Below are 22,862 nucleotides of genomic sequence, written 5' to 3'. Positions count from 1 at the left end.
ATGCTGTCTTAAAAGAAGTTTCATAAGGATACAGACACAACATTCCTATCAGTTGTCGCCCGACGTCCGCGGATATTCGGATATTAAAAGAATATCCGGTTACTTGGTTGTAATTACAGAACTATCCGGTTTATAAATAGCTATTCGCGCCCTATGCGGATATCCGGTTAAGAAAAAAAAGGCATTCGCGGTTACGGATAGGAAAACCTATTCGCCATTAACCGGATATTCGAATAATTCGCCCAGGCCTACTGCTGAGTGCTGTTTTAAAACGTTTTAAACTGACCTTTTGTTACCTATCGTATACATGTATCTCTCATGCATTTAAGTTAACAAATTATGGCCAGATTTTTGCCAAGATTAAAAAAGGTCATTACAATGTACATGTACATGTATGTCAACAGCCAGTAGGATAAATAACAGTTGCAACGAAAGACTTTTGGTCGGTCCGTTTTTAACAATTCTGGCCAGTTCTCGCACAATACTGAGCATTTGGGTGCATGCGCAGAGCCACAAATAAGTAACATTTTTACTGCTGCCACCAGCGTCTTTAAAGTCTCCCATTGGTGGTATTGAATGACACTTAAGTAATCATGTACTATTTTCCTACTGTCAAACAGGGGCGTCGGTGACCTATGGGTTGAGCGGTACGCTCTGTGCGTACAAGAACGAGAGGGTCAACGATGTAGTCAAGACGGACGAAGATGAGGTCATAGGAGTCTTGCAATCAGACAATAAGAGTGTTAGGTGTGATGGAAGAAAAGGCTGGTGCTTCTCCTTTTGGTACAGTCGGCCAGGTCACGATGAGATTATCGTCTCAAAACAAGGTAACGATTCTTACAATAAAAAATAACCTTACAGGCAATCCTGAGCCGAATCCACAAAACTTAATGCAACTGCCTAAGTCCACTTGTGCAATGTTTATGGTGCAAGTTGCTCCATAAACCTTGCGCAAGTCGACTTTACGCAGTTGCGTAAAGTTTTGTGAAATCTGCTGCTGTATCAATTAAAATTTATAAGGCGCTATTCCATCAAGACCATAGTGCACACAGGCCTGTATGCTTCGTTTTTGAATGGGCAAAAGCACCGAGGCTTGACACCTTGGTAAAGCTCACCCTATGAGGAAATTGTGAATTTCTACTACTGGAGCATTTTTAGGGCACCAAAGTAACGACAGGTGGGGATTGGAGGCAGACAGCTTTGTTGCCTCCGTGAAGTATCAGGCCTTCGCAAATGAATACATGGAACAAGTTTAGTCTTTAGAACTTCATGAAATGTAGTTGAACTAACAGATTTCCTCAAATATTTAAATTGCTTTCACCTGAAGTTGAGTGTAACACCTATTGTTTTTTGTATATATTAAATGGTTTCTATTACTGATTTAAAGGCAGTGGACACTATTGGTAGGTACTCAAAATAATTATTAGCATAAAACCTTTCTTGGTGACGAGTAATGGGGAGAGGTTGATGGTATAAAACATTGTGAGAAACGGCTCCCTCTGAAGTGCCATAGTTTTCAAGAAAGAAGTCATTTTCCACGAATTTGATTTTGAGACCTCAGATTTAGAACTTGAGGTCTCAAAATCTACCATCTAAACGCACACAACTTTGTGTGACATGGGTGTTTTCTCTTTCATTATTATCTCGCAAGGTCGATGACCGATTGAGCTCAAATTTTCACAGGTTTGTTATTTTATGCTTATGTTGAGATACACTGACTGTGACAATTACCAATAGTGTCCACTGCCTTTAAATGCCGCCGGTCTCAAAGCAGAATGTGATTTTGATAATAAATTCTCCCAGAATATCAGTAACTTCTCAAGTTGATTTTTTTTATATGTAGTATTCTTTTACAAAGAAAAAGAAAACGTTTGATTAATGACTTCACGGAAAACTATTTTTGGACTTTTGACTATGTGATCTGCAGTAATAATGTTTGCATATGTTGAAATCATTTGCGTCTGTTGTTAACACATCAACAACTAATTTTCATACAATGCCAAATTGTATCCCTTGTTGTCAGAGGGCAAGTTGAAAGTCCAAAGTTACAGAACAACTGAGCTGTGCGAATAGGATACATGTATCATCAGGTTAAGCGTCAAGTTGCTGTCAAAAGTGTTTTCATTTCATTAGAAAACTGATAAAGTTTATGATAAACTGTTCAATTTAAGATAGGAATAAATAATTTAACTGATTCTATAGCCTACTGACTGATAATTCTTTTATGTAGGTTTCTAAGTAGTATCTTAAAGAGTATGGTATAAATATTTTCTTGATTTGTTATTGAATTGAAAAATATCTTGAAACAATTCTGACCAATCAATCTTAACAGCTAAAACAGGTGCACATATGTAAATAATAACTAATGTATGATTTTTGTTGTTTATCAGCATGGAAGTTTTTTTCTTCCAAAGCAATTTTCATTTTCATTTCATTACTTTTGCAAAAGAGCATTAATTTTGACAGAGACTTAGGATTTGGGGGTCACATTTTATTACAGCTGTACATGTAACAGTACACATAATTGTACATCGTAATAGAAATTGCATGAGGTGAAGAGTTACATGGTACAAATGTACTTGCATCTGTAATTTTTTTAACAATTTTGTTTATCAAAAAGAAAAGGGGGTAAATTTACTAAGATTCCCAATATTTTGTACATGTTGGTTTCTTTGCAGAAACATTGTTGAATTCAAACCATGCTGACAATGTGCTTAATGGCTTTATCACAATGTACTTTATTGATCATGAACAAGCCATTAGTTTTAATGAGCGTGCTGCTAGTCAATGTCAAAGGCAGTTACAAATGCACAATTTAGTTTGTGCCGTAGGCCTACAATATGTAGTACACTGCATGAATGATGTGCATACATGTAGACACTCATTACAATCCATTTGATTTGCAACAATACATTATTTCTTGTACACAAACAGTCATCCGTCATCAACATTTTTCAATAAGCAAGGAATGACCAAAAAAAAAGACAGGTGTTGAATTGACACTTGCGCACTATTCCACTCGCCTCAGACTAATCAAAATGTGGAGAAGAGCTTGGACCTGTCTTACATGTACATTCATCAGAGCTCTGCAGGCTGCTGTGGGGTTTAAGTGCAACAATTACATGGACAAAGATGCTTTGTCAGTTCAGTTTCTTATGATCTTTTTTGGGGGGGAGGGGGTCTCCTTTCAGGTTCAGGTTAGGTTTATTTCTATACCATTACGTAGGTAGCACAATATAAGGGAGGTCAGACAAGAAGCCAAAGCAAATTTGTACAAGGTCTGGCCCCTTCAAAAAGAATTCAAAATATGAAGATACATGTACATCAATCATGAGTTTTAAAAATAAACAAGGAATGCTCTTGTTATTGAAGCCATTGGACACTTTTGGTAAACAGTAATGTCCAAGGCCCACACTTCGTGTATCACAACTTTTATATAAAATAACAAACCTGTGAAAATTTATGCTCAATCGGTCATCAGAGTCGGGAGAAAATAACGGGAAAACTCACCCTTGTTTCCGCACGTTTCGCCGTGTCATGACAAATGGTTTAAAATAAATCCGTAATTCTTGCTATCGAGAATCGATATTGTTTTAATGTTTTCTCGAAAAGTAAAGCATTTCATGGAATAATATTTCAAGAGGTCTTTCACGATTACCTTCTGTAAACCCTGTAAGTTATTTGTAAATCTGTGAACTTGTATTTTTTGTTCTACATTGTACGTACTGATTTTCTTTTGGAACGTCTGCTGAAAAAAATGTAGCTCAGTGTTAAACTGTAAGCTACATGTGAAAGCCTTGCTTGCTGATTTCTTGCAATGAAGTTCATGTTAATTTCTACCTTGAATGGTTAATAGTGGACACAGAACCCGATGGCAATATCATGAAGCCTGATTCTAATTTCTGCAAGGACAAAGCAGTCTTTTTTATCCGTAACACTAACACAGCAGGCACCTCTATCTACAGTACTTGAATATTCCAAGGGGCATCACAAGGCAATTGCTAAGGGCAAGCGGGCAATTTTTGCATCCATGAAGTATCAGGCCTGTATCATTAATACATAAAACGGTAGCAGTGCCACATAATTTAGTGACTGATGAGTGTTCGGATCTGATGACTCAGGAGTGGTTCATATCTTTAGTTCATCTGTAGTAAACACATTATAAGTGTAGCACAATCTGGACAGTTACTCCCTCTGTTATAATTAATCAAGATTACGGGGTGTTCAAAGATTTTAGCCAATCTTTGGTACAAGGGTTTCAAAATATGCTGGAAATTTCAAAAAATGGTAGGACACACATGTAGAACAATGACATAACAGGGTGTCCACATCTAAATTTAAACCATGGTGTCCAAATGACCTACAGACACCCCTGTTGCTAACACATGTCAAGTTGTACATGTATTTAGTGGTATACTGTAATTACAAATTTAGGGAACACTGAAATTTTAAATCTTGTTTGATGTTTTTATTTCATTAAGGGAGCGTCTCAAAAGTCGGGCACGTTCCTAGCGCAAAAGAACGTTCCTGCGGGCATATGCCCGCAGGATCCAATGGATCGCGGGCATATGCCCGCAGGATCGCAACATCATGACAAAGTATACGCGGAGAGTTCCAAAAGACCAGTCCTGTGGAACGGACAAAAGCGGTGGGGATACTCTTGCGATCCAAAAAGAACGTTCCTACCGTTCCGACTTTTGAGACGCTCCCTAAAGGCAGTGGACACTATTGGTAATTGTCAAAGACTAGCCTTCACAGTTGGTGTATCTCAACAGCCCCATGCATAAAATAACAAACCTGTGAAAAATTGAGCTCAATCGGTCATCGAACTTGCGAGATAATAATGAAAGAAAAAAACACCCTTGTCACACGAAGGTGTGCGCGTTTAGATGGTTGATTTCAAGACCTCAAGTTCTTAATCTGAGGTCTCAAAATCAAATTCGTGGAAAATTACTTCTTTCTTGAAAACTATGGCACTTCAGAGGGAGCCGTTTCTCACAATGTTTTATACCATCAACCTCTCCCCATTACTCGTCACCAAGAAAGGTTTTATGCTAATAATTATTTTGAGCAATTACCAATAATTTCCACTGCCTTTAATAATGACAATGCAAGCTTCTCACTCACCCTGTATTATCTGATTGTTCACCTCAACCTTTTATCATACAATTGCACCTGACCTGTTGTGTTTGGCCTTTTTCCAAATTTCCTATCAACATTTCTGTGTCGTACCATCTGTGAAACTGAATGTTTGTTTTCAACAAAATGTAAGCTGTGCCAACTTTTATTCACCAAAAATTGAAACCGATATCAAAACAATTTCCATGTACACCAAATTTCAATTCAGGGTGATCCTGGTCATCAAATAAGACATTTTTTTAGATTAAAAATAACTACATTACTGAGTACAGTTCCCTTGATGGGGAAAATCACCTAAACAAACAAACTAGTAAACAAACAAACTACCGGTAGTAAACAAACCAACAAAACAAACAAATCATAAACGAACGATCATGACCAGGCTGAAAATGTATACATTTTAAATCAGTTGGAGTGTACAAGATTACATGATGGTAAGGGCACAGTACAATATGCAGTTTTTCCAACACTAATTTACTGTATTTATAGTAACAGCCCCTGGCGTTATTTTCAGCCAGTGTTTTGACAGTAATAGCAGTTGGTTCGTCTTGTTATCTTACTTAGTAAGCTTAGGGGCCAACATAATCTTGTTAAGATTCTGGCCTGCACTTACAGATTAACATGCTGTGTACATGTACATGTTTGTACCACAAGGCCTTATACTTCACGGGGGCAACGATAGCGATTTCCGCCATCCCCCCTAGTCAATGCCTTCGTGCCCTTAAAATGCCCTTGAAGTACAAATTCACAATTTCCTCACCAGGAAGAAAATGCCTTGGTGCCCTTGCCCTTAAAAAACTCGAAGCATACCGGATACATTGTAGGAGGGTTGACTGTGTACTGCCGAAGCATTCACCACATCACAGTGATTGCACCATACATGTATATGTACATGTAGATGCTGCATTCATAAATAGCTACGTATTAGAGTGTTTGAACAATCCAATTGGTTGAAACATGATCACATGGTAGTGTTGCTCATTTACATTTAATGGCACTGGACACCTAAGTTTGGCAATTGTCAAAGACCAGGGCCCAATTTCATAGAGCTGCTTAAGCAAAAAATTTACTTAAGCACGAAAATAGCTTGCTTATTTTACACATGTTACTGGCAAAAGTTTCATGCCATGTACATTGCTTGTGACTAATATTTAGCTGTTGTTTACTTAGCATAACAATTGAGTGGAGTCTTAGCCGGTAATCTGATTTTACAAAGCAAAGATTTTTTTGCTTAAGCAAATTTTTTTGCTTAAGCAGCTCTATGAAATTGGGCCCAGTATTCTCACTTGGTGTACAAAATATATATATCAACATTTATGCACAAAATAACAAACCGGTGAAAATTTGAACTCAATTGGTCGTCGAAGTTACGAGAGAATATTGGAAGAAAAAACACCCTTGTCGCACAAGTTGTGTACTTTCAGATGCTCGATTTCGAGACCTCAGCTGAGGTCTCAAATTGAATTCAAATATTTTTGTGAGAAATTACCTCTTTATCAAAAACTACGTTGTTTCAGAGGGAACCGTTTCTCACAATGTTTTATACTATCAACAGCTCCCCATTACTCACTACCAAGTAAGTTTTTATGCAAACAATTATTTTGAGTAACTACCAATAGTGTCCCAGTGCCTTTAAGAGGGAGCTGTTTCTCACAATGTTTTATACTATCAACAGCTATCCATCGCTTGTTACCAAGTAAGTTTTTATGCTAACAATTAGTATGAGTAATTACCAATAGTGTCCAGTGCCTTTAATTAACGAATGACTTAATTTCAATTAATCCACAGGTTGTTGGACATCGGATATGTCTGAAGCGAGACAATACGCCAACAGCTGTAATCAGAACGTCTGCAATTCATCTGAACCTCCTATCTTAATCGTGCAGCAAGCGCACAACATCACCAGCCAGTTCTGTTGCTGCAAAGGCGACTACTGTAATGTCAACGTCAGTAGTACTTATGTGCCGCAACCACCGACGGAACCTATAACTTACAAGCCATTGGGTTAGTATTGAGATTATTATCAAGCCTTAATAATAATAATAAAGACTTGTAATATGCACATACCAACCCTGCTGGGTGTTCAAGGCGCAGAAATTCACTCCAAGTAGTCCGGCTGGCAACTTCAGTGTTGAAAAGTGTCTCTGTTTAGTACACGATGTACATTAGTCCTGCACGGTGTGACGGTAGTCACTGAAGAGAATTGAACACCTTGCATTTAAACTTTTTCTAAAGTAGCCCATCGGGCCAGTAAACTAAATGTTACTGCAGGCCTGTATGCTTCGTTTTTGAAAGGGCAAGGGCACCAAGGCATTTTCTTTTTGGTAAAGGGCACCCTATGATGAAATTGCAAATTTGTACTGGAGCATTTCAAGGGCACCAAGGCAATGACCAGTGGACACGGAGGCAATCGCCTTCGTTGCCTCCGTGAAGTATCAGGCCTGTTACTGTAACCCATTCACAACCAGTTTGATTGTCAAATTAAGTAACATTCACACACTCAAAAATAAATTGTCAAACTTAGAAAATTTATTATTCAAATGCTAGTTTAAACACCTGAAGACCAGTCAAGCGCACTCCAAGTGGTCCGGCTGGCAACTTCAGTGTTGAAAGTGTCTCTGCGTACATGACGTAATATGGAATATGGACTAGCGATGTGACAAGCTAACTATTTTGTAGTCCTGCTCGGTAGTCACTGGAGAGAAATGAACAAACCTTCTACTGTATTTGTCTCATTATTATGTAGGTATCAATTATCATTAACAGTATTTAACCAGTTTGGTTAAAGGAACACGTTGCCTTGGATCGGTCGAGTTGGTCTTTGAAAAGCGTGTGTAACCTTGTTATGAAATGCACATGGGTAAAAACATGTTGTAAAAGTAGAATACAATGATCCACACAAACATGCCTCGAAATTGTAAGGTTTTCCTTTTACCTCGTCGACTAACACGGTCAGCCATTTATGGGAGTCAAAATTTTGACTCCCATAAATGGCCGACCGTGTTGGTTCGCACAGTAAATGGCAAACCTCGCAATTTCGAGGCAAACTTGTGTGGATTATTGTATTCTACCTTTAAAACATCTAACCATTATGCATTTTATAAAACAAATGTAAAAAAACGCCTTTTATAGACGTGTTCCTTTAAAGAGTTCACCTTTTTATTTCTTTTTTTTTCCTTCATTCATCAGAAGTCTTTACCTTACCACCAAAGAATGATGAAAGTTGGACCACCATCATTGTGATCATGTTGTGTATTCTCTGCCTGTGTGTCTCCATCCCAATCATTTTCTTGGTTATCCGGTTCTACCGCACACGCAGCCTCAAAGCTAACAAAGACCATCTGAACATGATAGAAGCTGCGCCACCAGAGCCTAGCGTGGACTTAGACCAGCTTAAAGTCTTAAACTTAGTCGGGCAGGGGCGTTACTGTAACTGTTATCGAGGGCTGCTGGAGAATAGGGAAGTCGCTGTGAAGATCTTCGCCGGAGCGTCTCGTCAGTGCTACATGAACGAAGTCGAGATGTACAGTCTAGCGTACGTGGAGCACCCCAACGTCCTCAAGTGCATCGGCAGCTGTGAGCGTATGGGAGAGGACAATTGGCCCGAATATTTACTGGTAGTGGAGTTCATGCAGTACGGGGCGTTGTCCAGCTACTTGAAGGAGAATACTTATGATTGGCATGGGATGTGTCGTCTAGCTCAGACGGCTGCTGCTGGATTAGCGCACCTTCATCAGGCTGTCGACAAAGGAGGTAGGTTATTAATGTTGTGTAACACTTGCAGTGGGCTAACAAATCCAAGAAAAGTTTCAGAGTAGTGAAACTTAGGTGTTGTCAAAAACGACAGCACCTCCCCCCATGAGTTCTTGGAAATCCTTGGTTTGATTTGTGCCTTTGATGGACCCATATCTAAACATGGTTAACATGGTTAATTTTTGTTGAACCACTCACCCTTTGTGGAATAAATTGGTTTTAGAACCAACCACTTAAATTTGTTGAGCTACAACACTGGAGTACAGAAAAGAAAAGCTTACTGGTCGAGCTGGAAAAGCTACAGGGCAAACCCTCCTAATAAGTATGCAAATATGAATAAGAAAAGCGGCAAAAGTTTCAGGAGGGGGGAAATAAATCAATTTTATCGTCAACCTGCTTAGTTTTTATATAATAAAAAAAAAAACTGTTGAGAAAATGTTGAGAAGGTATGATTTGAGGAACTTCATTGCAATCCAGTACATCCAGCTAGCAATGACTTAGATTGTGATTGGAATATTGTTTGAGGCCTAAAGACAAATGGATAGAGTTTATAATTACCAAGACGCTAAGCAATATGGATACAGTTTATAATTACCAAGAGGCTTAGCACACCAATCCTCTTGGATCAGTAATCTAGGTCTAGGGGCAAATATCAATTATTCCAAAAAAGAAGGCTACGTACACAGTTGATTACCTTGGGACTTGGAGCGGAGGGAAGCCTTGGGTTTATGCCCAGGGTACGTCAATAATATGAGTGGCCTTTTCTGCAGATGTTACTAAATTACATGTTTACCCATGGGGTGTAATAGAATTCCAGAGACAGTGAGCTTAGGTTCCTAGATAATAAATAAATAGAACAACTTTAATGTCATGTTGCAGTGTGTTTTTTGCACTCAGCTTGAATCATAAAGACATAATTCTTGGCAGATAAATGTACTTTGAACAAAAAATACATCAGTTTTTATACTCTGGAAATAATCTTCCTACATGTATTTTAGTTTGGGTGGTTTTGTTTTGCTTCAGAAAACACACATACACACAGAAAATAGCTTTAAAAGCATTTGGGAATTACATGTAGGCCTATAACTGAATTATGAATTTAAAATAAATGTTTTTCTTCTTTTTTGACTGAAGTGCAAACTAAAAAAAGTCAGAAAGAAAAACAATTATTGGATTTCCTAGATTGCACGGAGGGCTTTTACACCAAAGAATACATGTAGCACCAAGTAAAAAACAATTTGAGGACTTTGTTTCAATTCAGTATACATACTGTAAAGGCCAAACTTCACAAATTTGGGTACAGAATGCCCTGGTAAAAAAAGCCGACGTAAACGAATACGATTTTTTAAATTTATTATTTACTTTTTTATTTGTTGTCGCTTATTTTTTGGAGTTAAAGGGAGAATGACAAAAGTGCAAGTGGGAGTGTCGTGAACCTGTAAAAACAAAAAAAGTGTTAACAACAGGTAATGGAAGCATCTCCCCCCCCCCCCCCCTGTTGTACACATTGCCATTGCAAGATCAAGGTCAAACAACATGGTTTATGAATTTACAGACTTTGTAAACACGGATTCACATTGTAACTTGTTTAGAGTATACAATGATATGCACCTGCTTTGTGTCAGGCCTTTATGTAATACTCAGAACAGTAGTCCTGAAGATGCTCAAACAAACACTGGAGCAGCTTCTTCTGATTGCCATTGGGTAATTGTAAAACCAACGACCCCCCACTGTTGGAATGATTTATAATCGCAGCTCAGTCCTGATTTACTGGAAATCATCCATAGAGGCCAAGCTGGCTCTTTTCAGAGCCAACATTCCCTTGCAAGTAATACAATTATTTATAGTTTACTACATTATAATCTTTGAGTAAATTCATAGTGCTGAACCGGTTCTTTAGTTGTGGACACGTTTATATTCATTGCAAGCACAATGTACGCTTGAATTCTTTTGTTTTCAGCATGTTTAGAGCCAACATTCCCTCAAAAGAGATTTATTGACAATACATGGTTGTACCCGCAAGTTTACTATTTATTTATACTTAATTCTTATAAATCCACGTACATAAAGCCTATAATGCCAGTTCTCCAGTTGTCGACACATTTATATTCATGGCAAGCATCTTATGTACAGATCTCATATTCAAACCGATCCAGTAGGCCTGTTCAATAATATAAACGTTCCACTACTTGAATTCCTGAAGGAACATAATTGGCATCTGCATCTGTTCCAAAAAAATGTGACATTTGGAAAGGCTATGTATACATGTAGCATGTATAGTGTCAAATCGAGGGGTTACAAGGGACAGGTTGACAAGCTCCCTGGATGTCAAGACCTAAATGTCTTGTACAGGAACCTGCTTAAAGGCAGTGGACACTATTGGTAAATACTCAAAATAATTATTAGCATAAAACCTTACTTTGTAACAAGTAATTGTGAGAGGTTGAGAGTGTAAAACACTTTGAGAAACGGCTCCCTCTGAAGTGATGTAGTTTTCGAAAAAGAAGTAATTTTCCACAAATCACAAATTTGATTTCGAGACCTCATATTTAGAATTTGAGGTCTCGAAATCAAGCATCTGAAAGCACACAATATCATGTGACAAGGATGTTTTTTCTTTCATAGTTATCTCGCAACTTCGACAACCGAATTGAGCTCAAATGTTCACAGGTTTGTTATTTTACGCAAACAAATGTTGACAGTTGAGATACACCAAGTGAGAAGACTGGTCTTTGACAATTTACCAATAGTGTCCAGTGTCTTTAAAAATGGCACAGTTTACATATTTAAGGGTACAAAAATGATTGCATCATGAACATACATCAGGCATGCAACTTTTGATCAGCTTATATCCTCTTAAAATTTCTTTTCAAAACAGTGCCACAGAAAACTGAAAAACACCGTACAAAAGTTAGGTGTGATCGGCTGTTTCCTCCTTTTTTTTTGCAATTAGAAAGTTGCATGTCTGTACTCTCTACTGCGTCCACTGAAAAGTGGGTCAACCTTTTAGGGGTTACACAAAAGGGCTCCACCAATTTTTAAAGAGAACACTTCGGGTCAATTAAAATTTTAGTTTCTGTTTGCCTTTCCCCCTAAACGAGCCTCTTTTCAGCACTGTTCTTTCTTCTTTTTATTGTTATTATTATTATTATTATTATTATTATTATTATTATTATTATTTTTTAGGTAAACTGATAAAAAGGTAAACTGATACAAGTTTAAACAAAAAGCTTGCATGAATAGGAAAATTGTTTTAAAACATTTAAATTATCAAAGCTCATTATCAAATGGAGGGAGGAACGGACTTTATTAAAAAAAATCTGGGTCTTTTTTTTACGAATCTAATAGCCATGCATGCAGGGATGGATGAAAGGTTTCTTTAATATTCTGAAAATTAAAACCTCACCATAAATAAAAAGCAAACACAAAAAAAGATAAATAAAAAATGACACGCATGACAAGAAACTCAAACTATGCTGGACCCAGACTAGACCAGAGTATGATGGCTAGATACATGTTGGTGAGGGGGTGGAATAAAATACAAGACTAATTTGAACTTTGAAGGCCGAAATTGACTGATGAAATATTTTTGTAGCAGGGCCCTGTAGGGCGATGGAATTAAAGTGACACATTGCCTTGGATCAGGTGAGTTGGTCTATGAAATGTGCTTAAAACCATTTATTATAAAATGCATGGTTGGCAAAAAAAAAAAATAGAATATTAATGATCCACACAAATCTGCCTCGAAATTGCTTGGTTTTCCTATTACGTCATGAACTAACACACAGTTACGACATTTTGAGGAGTCAACATTTTTACTATAAAATGGCCGACCGTGTTAGTTCGCAAAGTCAAACACTAAAAAGGAAATCCGAGCAATTTTGAGGCATGTACTTGTGTGGATCATTATTTTATTTTGAAAACATCTGACCAACCATTCGCATTTTATAAGAAACTGTTTCAATCACTTTTCATAGACCAACTCGACTGATCCAAGGGAACATGTCCCTTTAAACAGTGAAGTGCTTGAGGCGGTGTATGAAGCGTTTTGTTGTATTATGGAAATACTTGCTACCCGAAAAAGGCAGGATACTTTTGGTTATTGACAAAGACCACACCAGTATCCTCGCTTGGTATCCTCTAGAAGAATAAGATGCACTCTAGGATTTTAAAAATGACAAACCTTTGAAAGTTTGGGCTGAATTGGTCATCAAAGTTGCAAGAAAATAATGAAGAAAGTAAAAAAATAACCTTAGTTGCATAGAATTGTGTGCTTTCAGATGCCTTAGAAAAGGAAGCATTGAACAGATTTAAAGGAACACGTTGCCTTGGATTGGTCGAGTTGGTCTTTGAAAAGCGTTTGTAACCGTTTTTTATAAAATGCATATGGGTAGAAAGATGTTGTAAAAGTAGAATACAATGATCCACACAAACATGCCTCGAAATTGCGTGGTTTTCCTTTTACCTCGTCGACTAACACGTCGGCCATTTATGGGGGTCAAAATTTTGACTCCCATAAATGGCCGACCGTGTTAGTTCGCACAGTAGAAGGAAAACCACGCAATTTCGAGGCAAACTTGTGTGGATCATTGTATTCTACTTTTAAAACATCTGTCCAACCATATGCATTATATACAAAACGGTTACAAACGCTTTTGTTTTGACCAACTCGTCCAATCCAAGGCAACGTGTTCCTTTAAAGTCAATTGTGCGAGTACGGTACATGTACGGTATGGCGTACATGTGTAGCTACTGTACTGCATAATTTTTGCCCACACACTCAACATTTTACCCAGACTGTCCTCTGTCTCTTTTGATCATATTGACCTATATACAGGTACATACATTGTAAATGCGTACAATGATGTGCGTTCAAATGTGCTTCATGGAAGCCAGCGTACAAAATGAGTCTGATGCAACCAAATCATTCCTGTAACCATGGTAACACTCTGGCCGATAGTCATGACTCAATAATGGAGATCAGTGAAAATGTCACCTTTTCATTTGATCAAGTTATCGGACCTGATTATTAGATTAGTAATGTTGGGCTTAAGGTGAACCTATAGGACTTACCATGTACATCATATACATGCAGGGGTCTCATGATACTGTCATTCAGGCTTAACATTCGCTTAGATTACTCAACACTCTGCATGACCTGGGGCTAATTGCATACAGTTGCTTAAGCAAAAAACTTGCTTTTAAAGCACAAAAATAGCGTTCTTGTTTTGGCCAAAATGTCATGCCATATATACTGTACATTGGTTGTGACTGGTATTTAGCTGTTGTTTACTTAGCATAACAAATGAGTGGAGTCTTGGCCGGTAATCTGATTTTACTAAGCAAGGTTTTTTTGCTTAAAAGCACAAATTTGTGCCTAAGCCATGTAAGCAGCTCTATGAAATTGGGCCCTGACATCGAGTACATGTCGTACATGACACACGTACTACATGTATGTATGGATATCCAGTCGGCTCTTTTTTTTATTTTTATAAACTGATAAAGAACAATGGTAAAGAGAGGATATGTTTTAACAAGTACAGTTTGTACGGTACTACCAGGCCTGTTACTTCACAAAGGCAATACAGGCAATTGCCACTGTGCCCCCTGGTCCTTGCCTTGGGGCTCTTGAAATGCTCTGCAGTAGAAATTTACAATTTCCTCATAGGGCATGTACATGTACATGTACATGTACATGTAGTGTGCCCTTTATCAAGGAGAAAATGCCTTGGTGCCCTTGCCCTTCCAAAAACGAAGCATATATACAGGCCTGATACTCTAAAGGTTAGAATCTCTTTTCTGCTTTGTGTTTCATTGTTTTGCTGTACTCTCATCTCATTCTCGACATTTTTTAAAACAACGATAAAAGGAGATAATTTGGCCATTCCCAGCAATCTGGTTATAAAGAGAGTTGAGAATTGTATTAAAGAGAAGTCTTCCGAAACATCCGAAAAAATCTACTCTGCAGTAGTAGAAAATATATTAGCAAGACAGTTCTCTAAAGAACAACTTCTACCTGGCAAATATAGTGTTACCGCAAACCAAATAATTGATACCTCATCATGCAATGCTTCAAATCACATGAGAGTTGACTATTTTACAAGCCCACATGTATTTGGAATTCCCCAAATCATGGAGACTAAACTTAGCATTGGACAATGTTGAAAGAAAAAATGCCTGTTGTCTTCCGATACATTTTAAAGGAACTGTGTGTATGTACAGTAGGCAGTAATGCACATACATGTAGGGGATTCTATGATGACGTACAATATAGGGCCCATTGACCAGGGCAATATGGTAAAAAAGATTTCTATCACCAAAATTAGGGCCTGGTAAGAGTCCGAGTGGTTAAGAGCATCAAATTTAAGTTCTGGTGCAGTCACTGGAGTGTGGGTTCGAATCCCGGTCGTGACACTTGTGTCCTTGAGCAAGATACTTTGCTATAATTGCTTCTCTTCACCCAGGGGTACAAATGGGTACCTGCGCAGGTAGAGGTTGATAATGTGAATGAAAAAGTCTTCGGAGCGCCACGGCAGCTCGGGGCTGTATAGTCCATATTGGGAGCTGAGAAAGATTAAAGGGATGTTATTGGCCCAATGACCGGCCCGTCGATTTCACAAAACTCTTCCTAACTTAAGACTAACCTTAAGACTTAGGACGAGTCCCAACCCTGCACTGTAGCATACAGGCCTTAAGATTAATCCTAAGTTTAATCCTAATTCGAGATAAGACGAATCGTCAGGGGACTTATGTAAAGCGCATTGATACGGTTTATTGTGTAATGCGCTATTATAAGAATTTGTTAATATTATAACGGAGTCGTTTTGTCTAATACCATTACCATACATTATATTTTGTTCTTCTTGTGTGTGTAGGTTCGAATCGGCCAGCAATTGTTCATCGCGATATCAACAGCCGTAACATCCTAGTGAAGTCAGACCTGACATGCGTGATCGGAGATTTTGGATTCGCGATGAAAGTCTTTGGTTCGTCTGTCGTCAGGGAAGGAGATGAGGATAATAGCACCATTACTGATGTAAGTTTTCTTGTCTTGTTATTCGTTATCAGTTAAAGGGATTGGGTATTTTTTTTAAAGACAGTGGACACTATTGGTAATTGTCAAAGACCAGTCTTCTCACTTGGCGTATCTCAACATATAAAATAACAAACCTGTGAAAATTTGAGCTCAATTGGTCATCGGAGTTGGGAGAGAATGATTAAAGAAAAAACACCTTTGTTGGACGAATTTGTGTGGTTTCAGATAGGAATAAAAGACTTAATAGCTAGAAGTCTTTTGTCATTTTAGTGAGAAATTACTTCTTTCTCAAAATCTATGCTGCTTCAGAGGGAGTCGTTTCTCACAATGTTTTATACTCTCAACAGCTCTCCAATGCTCATTACCAAGTCAGTTTTTAAGTTAATATTTGTTTTGAATAATTACCAAACATCTACCTTCCCTTTAAGACACATAACACAAACATCCACAAAATTTACATTAAACTTACACGGATAACGATGGAAGAAAGCTTAGTATATTACTTGCTCGGGGTGCTGTAGTTATTTTTTGAGAAATTAGTAAAACCATTTCCCCCCAAAAAATTATTTTCGTCTTTGTCTCCGGGAGACGAAAACTATTTTAGCATTTACATTGGATTTACGCGACTCTCCTGAAACATTGCTATATGATTTTCATTTTTTGTTGTCTAAAAAACTTGACGACTAACTAATGAAACTGAAAACTAAAATATCTAATGTTCTCAAAAATAAGCGCTTTTGCAGACCTACAGTATCCTAAACAATTGGATCGTACTCCATATTTACCGCCATTCAGCATCCCAAAGTCTATCTATTGAGTATTGTTCTAATATAAAAACAATTATTTTTGACATGAATTCTTTTGAAGCTTACACATTATTATGAAGACAGTTTACACAAATCTGTAACGTGAGAAATGAAATTTGACCTGACCATCCAAAAAGGTCTAGTAGAAACTAGTTTTCTTATCTCTAGGTTTTGTTTTCATACAAGTACAGGAGGTGCAAATATTTTTTTATTTCCTTATCAGTTGTTGATTTCTGGCATATGGGTCCATGTCTGGAGAGTTATTTTAGAGCTTTCAACTCTCTCTGATTTGGAAGAAATATCCCTGAACATAAAAAAAATCTGGCCATGACAAATCATCAGCATTCTTTAGTTTAAAGAATAACAATCTCCCATGAGTACATTTCTCCCAGATGAGGTTGCACAGCAATGTCGGTCACACACGTACGCTTTGTATATTTGTGGCCATTCTTTAGTGTACTGATAAAAACTCCAGACGTTCATTAGCGAGGTACTGTCGGCCCGAGATAAACAAGTGCGGTACAATGTTCAGTATGAACTGTCTGAGTTTTTTTTTTTTTTTTTTTTTTTTTTTTGGGGGGGGGTTCTGTTTGTCTTGTTTATTTCTAAGAACGATGATGAAACTGCTTTGGTCAGAAATCACATTAAGACATTCATAAAAAGTTATGCATATTTTCAGTAGCGGCTAATCTTTCTCAAAATATAATGATAAAGGTGAGGTAGTGCTTCAAATTCATTGCCCTTACTTGTTTTTGTTGTTGTAATGTAAAATGGAAATAAAAACTTCATAACAATTCAAACTGGGTAGTCCAAAAGACAATAATATGTGTACACCAGGCCAGATCCTTCACAGAGACAATGGAGGGAATTGCCTCCATTGCTCCTTGGTCATTGCCTTGAAGCTCCCAGTGAAATGCTCCATGTTACATGTAGAGGTGGCCTTTACAGTACTTACCAAAAGAGAAAATGCCTTGGTGCCCTTGCCCTTTGTTCAAGAATGAAGCATCAGGCCTGTGTATGGAGTGTCATGGCCAAGTGAACTTGTACAATGTACACCCACGACAAGGTGGACTCCAGTTCTAGTGTTGTTAAAGCCATTGGACACTTTCGATTCAGAAAAAAAATAAAAGTTCACAGATTTACAAATAACTTACAGGGTTTACAGAAGGCAATGGTGAAAGACTTCTCTTGAAATATTAGTCCATGAAATGCTTTACTTGTTGAGAAAACAGCAAAACAATATAAATTCTCGTTAACGAGAATTACGGATTTATTTTTAACACATAAAGGAAACGAGAAACGTCTTGCACCAAGACTAGTCATGACACGGTGAAACGCGCGGAAACAAGGGTGGGGTTTTCCGTTGTTTTCTCCCGACTCCGATGACTGATTGAGCCTAAATTTTCACAGGTTTGTTATTTGATATACAAGTTGTGGTAAACAAAGTGTGGGCCTTGGAAAACACTTAAACAGTGTGTTGGTTATCGTCCAAATAAAAATAAAATAATGTTTAGCGTCCCCACCAACTTCCTTTTTTAGAAGCCGCCTTTTTTTTTTTTTCTTTTTTAATGGCAAATGTTTTTTTCCTGAAAAAAAGGATATATATTTTACAATCTCCAAAAAAAAGAATCATTTTGAAAAAAAGAATAAAAAAATGTGTCGAAGGGCCATTAAAAAAAACAAACCTTCTACTTTTTCCTTTTTAAGCTGTGTCCAAATTAAGTGACTTTGGCTGTGACAATGGCTAATGGCATCAAAGACTGCAGAAGCCATTGGTTCAGACTTGGCCTTGAATACCTCATGTACATTGTACCAAAGATTATAGAGCGCCGCAAGGCGCAAGATGCGGAACTGAAGCTTTATCCATTGTTGGAACGTGAAATACGCATGGGCGCCATTTCAGCAAGTGAATGTTTTGTTTCCCATTGATAGGAATGATCATTGTCTGCACTGATCTGCACTGATCTATTGTTGTATCAAAAGAGTTACTTGATGAAATGACGTCCAGTGGGATTTCACATTCTAGCCCGAGTTCCGCATCTTGCGCCTTGTGGCGCTATATAATCTTTGGTTGTACCTCCGTAGGGTGTCATGGCCGAGTGGCATCGAATTCAAGTTCAGGTTGTCATCGGAGTGTGGGTTCAGGTCTTGGTCATGACACTTGTGTCATTTAGCAAGATGCTTTACTATTAATTGCTTCTCTTCACCCAGCATGCCCAGGGGTAAAAATGGGTACCTGCGAGGGTAGGGGTAGATGTTTTGTATGAAAAAGCCTCCGGAGCGCCGTTTGAGCAGTTTGAGGATGTATATTTCCAGGGAGCTGAGAAAGATTAAAGGGATTTTATCGGCCCGATGACAAGGGCACAAATATAAAGCGCATTGAGACGATTATTGTGATAATGCGCTCTATTGTTATTATGGCTTAATTTATTATTTCTGTGAAATTTCAGGTTGGTACAGTACGATATATGTCTCCTGAAGTCTTAGACGGAGCTGTGAATCTAAGAGATTGTGAGTCTGCTCTGAAGCAAGTTGATATCTACGCCTTAGGACTGGTACTGTGGGAGATGGGAACCAGATGCAGTGACCTCTATCCAGGTAATTAATATGCATATATTTTAATAATTGTTACAAATTATGCACAAAATAGTTAATGGCCTGATGTTTCGGCCCTAACATGAACAGATGAACAGGTAACTAACACTAAGTTGCCTGTTCTTGTTTGTTGTGTTGTCATTTTGCCTTTGAGAAAGACTCTGTTATCTTTTTTTCCATGTATACCATAGGTCCGTTTTGGTTTGTAACAGTTTGCAACAGCTACACGTATTCTATTTTCTCCTTTACAAATTATCTCAACAAGACTTGGAACTTTAACCTCATTTATTAAGGTGTTGTTTGTTTATTCATTTGTTTGTTTGTTTGTTTTCCATGGTCAGTGCATATTAATTAAAGATATGTCTGCTAACCTTTTAGATGAAGGATCATGTTTATTCAAATTTTTTAGTGGTACAAGGCAGGCTTGGAATTTCAACTTTGAAAGGGCATGGACATTTTCATTTTGCAAAAGGCACTTCCATTGCAAAATCTAAAAGTCAATGGGAAACCCCCTTGAAGGGGCACCAAGGCCAGGACAATGCTGTCGATTTCACCAAACTTTTCCCAACTTCGGATTAATCTTCTTGGGACGAATTAAGTTTTGTTGTCCTTAGACGTTAAGACGCATTGAACACATCCTAAGTTAGGACCAGCATGGGACAAGTTACACAAGATATGATTAATCCCAGCGTTTTGTGAAATCGCTGGCAGGGGCAACGGAGGATATTGCCTCCGTGCCCTGCGTGTAATTCCAGCCCAACAAAGGTTCAATAATGTATTGTTCTTTGGTAGACGACATTGCTCTGTAGAAGGTGTTAAAATCACACTCCGACCCCGAAGTCAACAACTGCCGTCCCACTCTCCCTCTCGCGTGACATTTCACGGTATCGTTCATGTATACACACCTATCAATTGACCTGCCAAGCAATTCATCCAATCCAACCGCTCACCCGTCACCAACCTACATTTGTATCATTCACTGTAAACCTGAATTCCGTCATGGTTTCAAAAACTTATATTGTAGGTCGATATGCTCTCCCCCAAACCCAGAAACCCGCAAAGCAAAAACTGTTTTGGAAACCCACAGGTCGACAGGAAATTCCCGATATTGGAGTCAACAAGCTCATTTCCCACCCTCGGGATGTTTACGTTAGGATGCTGCAAAAGTTGATATCGGAAATGTCGACGGGTTTCAAAGAACCCCCTTTGCTAATGAACCTTCATTTTACTGACAAAACATCAATTAGTTTGTGGCAGAGACTAAACATGTTGGAACCTTCAAGTGTAGATACATGCACTTGAAAAGTTAAAGGCGCAGATTATTTCCTGTTGAACTTCACCATGACTCTTATATTGCCTGGTATTTCCAATTGCTGTGTCTACTTATTCAAGTCAATAATATTGGACTATAAGGTGGGTTTATCAATGCATCATGAAAAACACTCGGTGAAGTTACATCACGCAATCCAGAAACATACATTTACAACCCTCGCACTTATCCAGTTACAAGTCTTATGCTTATTGAAAACAGAAAATACTGAAAATCAAGGATCATGAAAGAAAACGAAGTGATATTCCATGCCCCGGTCCTGGATTACTTTATCGAATAACAAGGCTCGCGCTTATCGAAAGCCAGAAAAAACTTGAATGAAGACAACATTTTTCCTATGAAATCAACTACTTAAAATACATAATTCTTGTAAATAAAAATACAAATTTAAAGAGGTAAGGTGAATACTTGGTGTTCAGAATTTGCCCCACAGTCTCCTTTGCTCTAAATTTTTCATTTATTAGTATTTGTATGAGTGAGGATCGACTACTACCATGGCTTGTCAGTGGAAAAAATGACTGTTTTTTGACTGGATGCTCTGGGCGTTCCCATCAAACTGTCACAAAGTATCCATATTTTTGCTTGCAGTTTTCTAACAGCTGTTTAAAAAAACAGTAAAAAGAAAAACTTGTAGAAAGTGCTGGGTGCTTAGGTGTTTTGAGGTTGAATTAAACTTCAGACACAGAGACATTCATTACTTACATGTAGGTAAAGGGTCCTGTCGTCAATTTCACCAAACTCTTCATAACTTAGGATTAATCTTAGGACTTAGGACGAGTCCCAACCCTGCACTGTAGCATGTAGACCTTAAGATTAATCCTAAGTTAAGGACTAGTTAGTCGTCCTAACTCGAGATAGGATTTATCCTAGCGTTTCGTGAAATCAGCTGCAGAGTTGTATAAAAGTAGTTCATGTACATCAGTTATAAATACTGGTCTTCACCGGTCGGCGCCAGCAATCGGTATGTGCTGCCCAGTAAAACCAAACTGAGCACACTCATCCTAAAAACTGTCTTAAAAATAATTGGCATTTTTACAAAAAATGAAAACATGTGAGGGCAAAAAAATTGAAGGATTCCAATGTGAGTACAGCTATGTCCCTTTTGTGTTCCTTTGTTCTACTGTCCCCACTCTTCTGATAATACCAGTGAACGATTTCCCTTGTACGGTGTTGTATACAACACACATGAATCAAAGCAAAATGCTACACATGTTTCAATTGCTACACGGAAAACAGGATTTGCTACTCAATTTCAGCATTTACATGTAGTCAAAACTTCATGCTAAGAAAAATTGCTGGACGAAATCATTCACTGAATCTCATGCCCAATTTATAGATAAGAACATGTCTGACAATGTCTGATTAGCTAGACCTACAATATGCATCATGGATAGAGAGCCCATAGTGCGTACGTGCACGAGCTACTATAATCATTATTAGTCATGTTAGTGGAAGATTGTTGAATGGGTTTTAAATTTTAATTAATTAATTTTTTTGTTCAATCTCTTTTTTAATATTCACTGTGCTGTGAAGCCAAATAGTATAGTATCCATCTTTGGTACTTTTGCGATGTGCGTTGTCATATGTACATTTGCAATGGTCTGTACTACATGTACTTAGTACATGTATATAGTACACATACTGTACACACTGTACATGTACATGTACGTAAATGAATACTAAGACACCCAGATGGTTTCACAGCAGGGTACCGACTACAAAAAATCCAAAAGACGTCAATTTGCACTTGGACGTTTCATCTTCAACCATTCATTCATTCATTCATTTCCTTCACACACACACAACGTAAAAAAACCACAGCATTTGATTCAAGAATACCTGGCTGACTACAACAAACATCTCTGACTCAGCTGTGACTAATGTCCGGAGATGACACCAACTACATATCAGTCAGTTGAGCACACGCGGGCACGGGCGTGAGAATTTAGCCGTGGTGCAATATTACTAGCCCTCTGGCCAGCAGCTTATCAACGAGACACCTGTATTTGTACAGTCACCTGTTGAGGTCATTCTATTTCTGATTAACTGACTCAGATTATGAAATTACCGCTGGCTTTCCAGTGAAGGGAAACAATATCTGGGCAGTCGTTGAAGAAAATTTATTAACACTTTTATTAATTGCATATTGTATTACTAAATGAGCAATTTTATTTCGTGAATTGAGAAATAAAATGGAAATAAA

At 38.0% G+C, this 22,862-nt stretch overlaps 1 protein-coding gene across 3 annotated transcripts in view; it reads left to right on the top strand.

Annotated features, from left to right (window-relative positions):
- Window positions 1-22,862, top strand: part of LOC139937018 (uncharacterized) — a 38,710-nt gene that overhangs the window by 3,372 nt on the left and 12,476 nt on the right. For all 3 annotated transcript variants that reach the window (XM_071931958.1, XM_071931957.1, XM_071931959.1), the window contains exons 3-7: window positions 621-827; window positions 6,928-7,143; window positions 8,329-8,892; window positions 15,768-15,928; window positions 19,185-19,332. In XM_071931958.1, the coding sequence (XP_071788059.1) occupies window positions 621-827; window positions 6,928-7,143; window positions 8,329-8,892; window positions 15,768-15,928; window positions 19,185-19,332 (1,296 nt within the window). The remainder of the gene's footprint in view (window positions 1-620; window positions 828-6,927; window positions 7,144-8,328; window positions 8,893-15,767; window positions 15,929-19,184; window positions 19,333-22,862) is intronic.

The sequence above is a fragment of the Asterias amurensis genome, chromosome 5 (genome assembly GCF_032118995.1).
Source record: "Asterias amurensis chromosome 5, ASM3211899v1".
NCBI lineage: Eukaryota > Metazoa > Echinodermata > Asteroidea > Forcipulatida > Asteriidae > Asterias > Asterias amurensis.
This window is presented reverse-complemented; position numbering and strand designations above follow the sequence as displayed.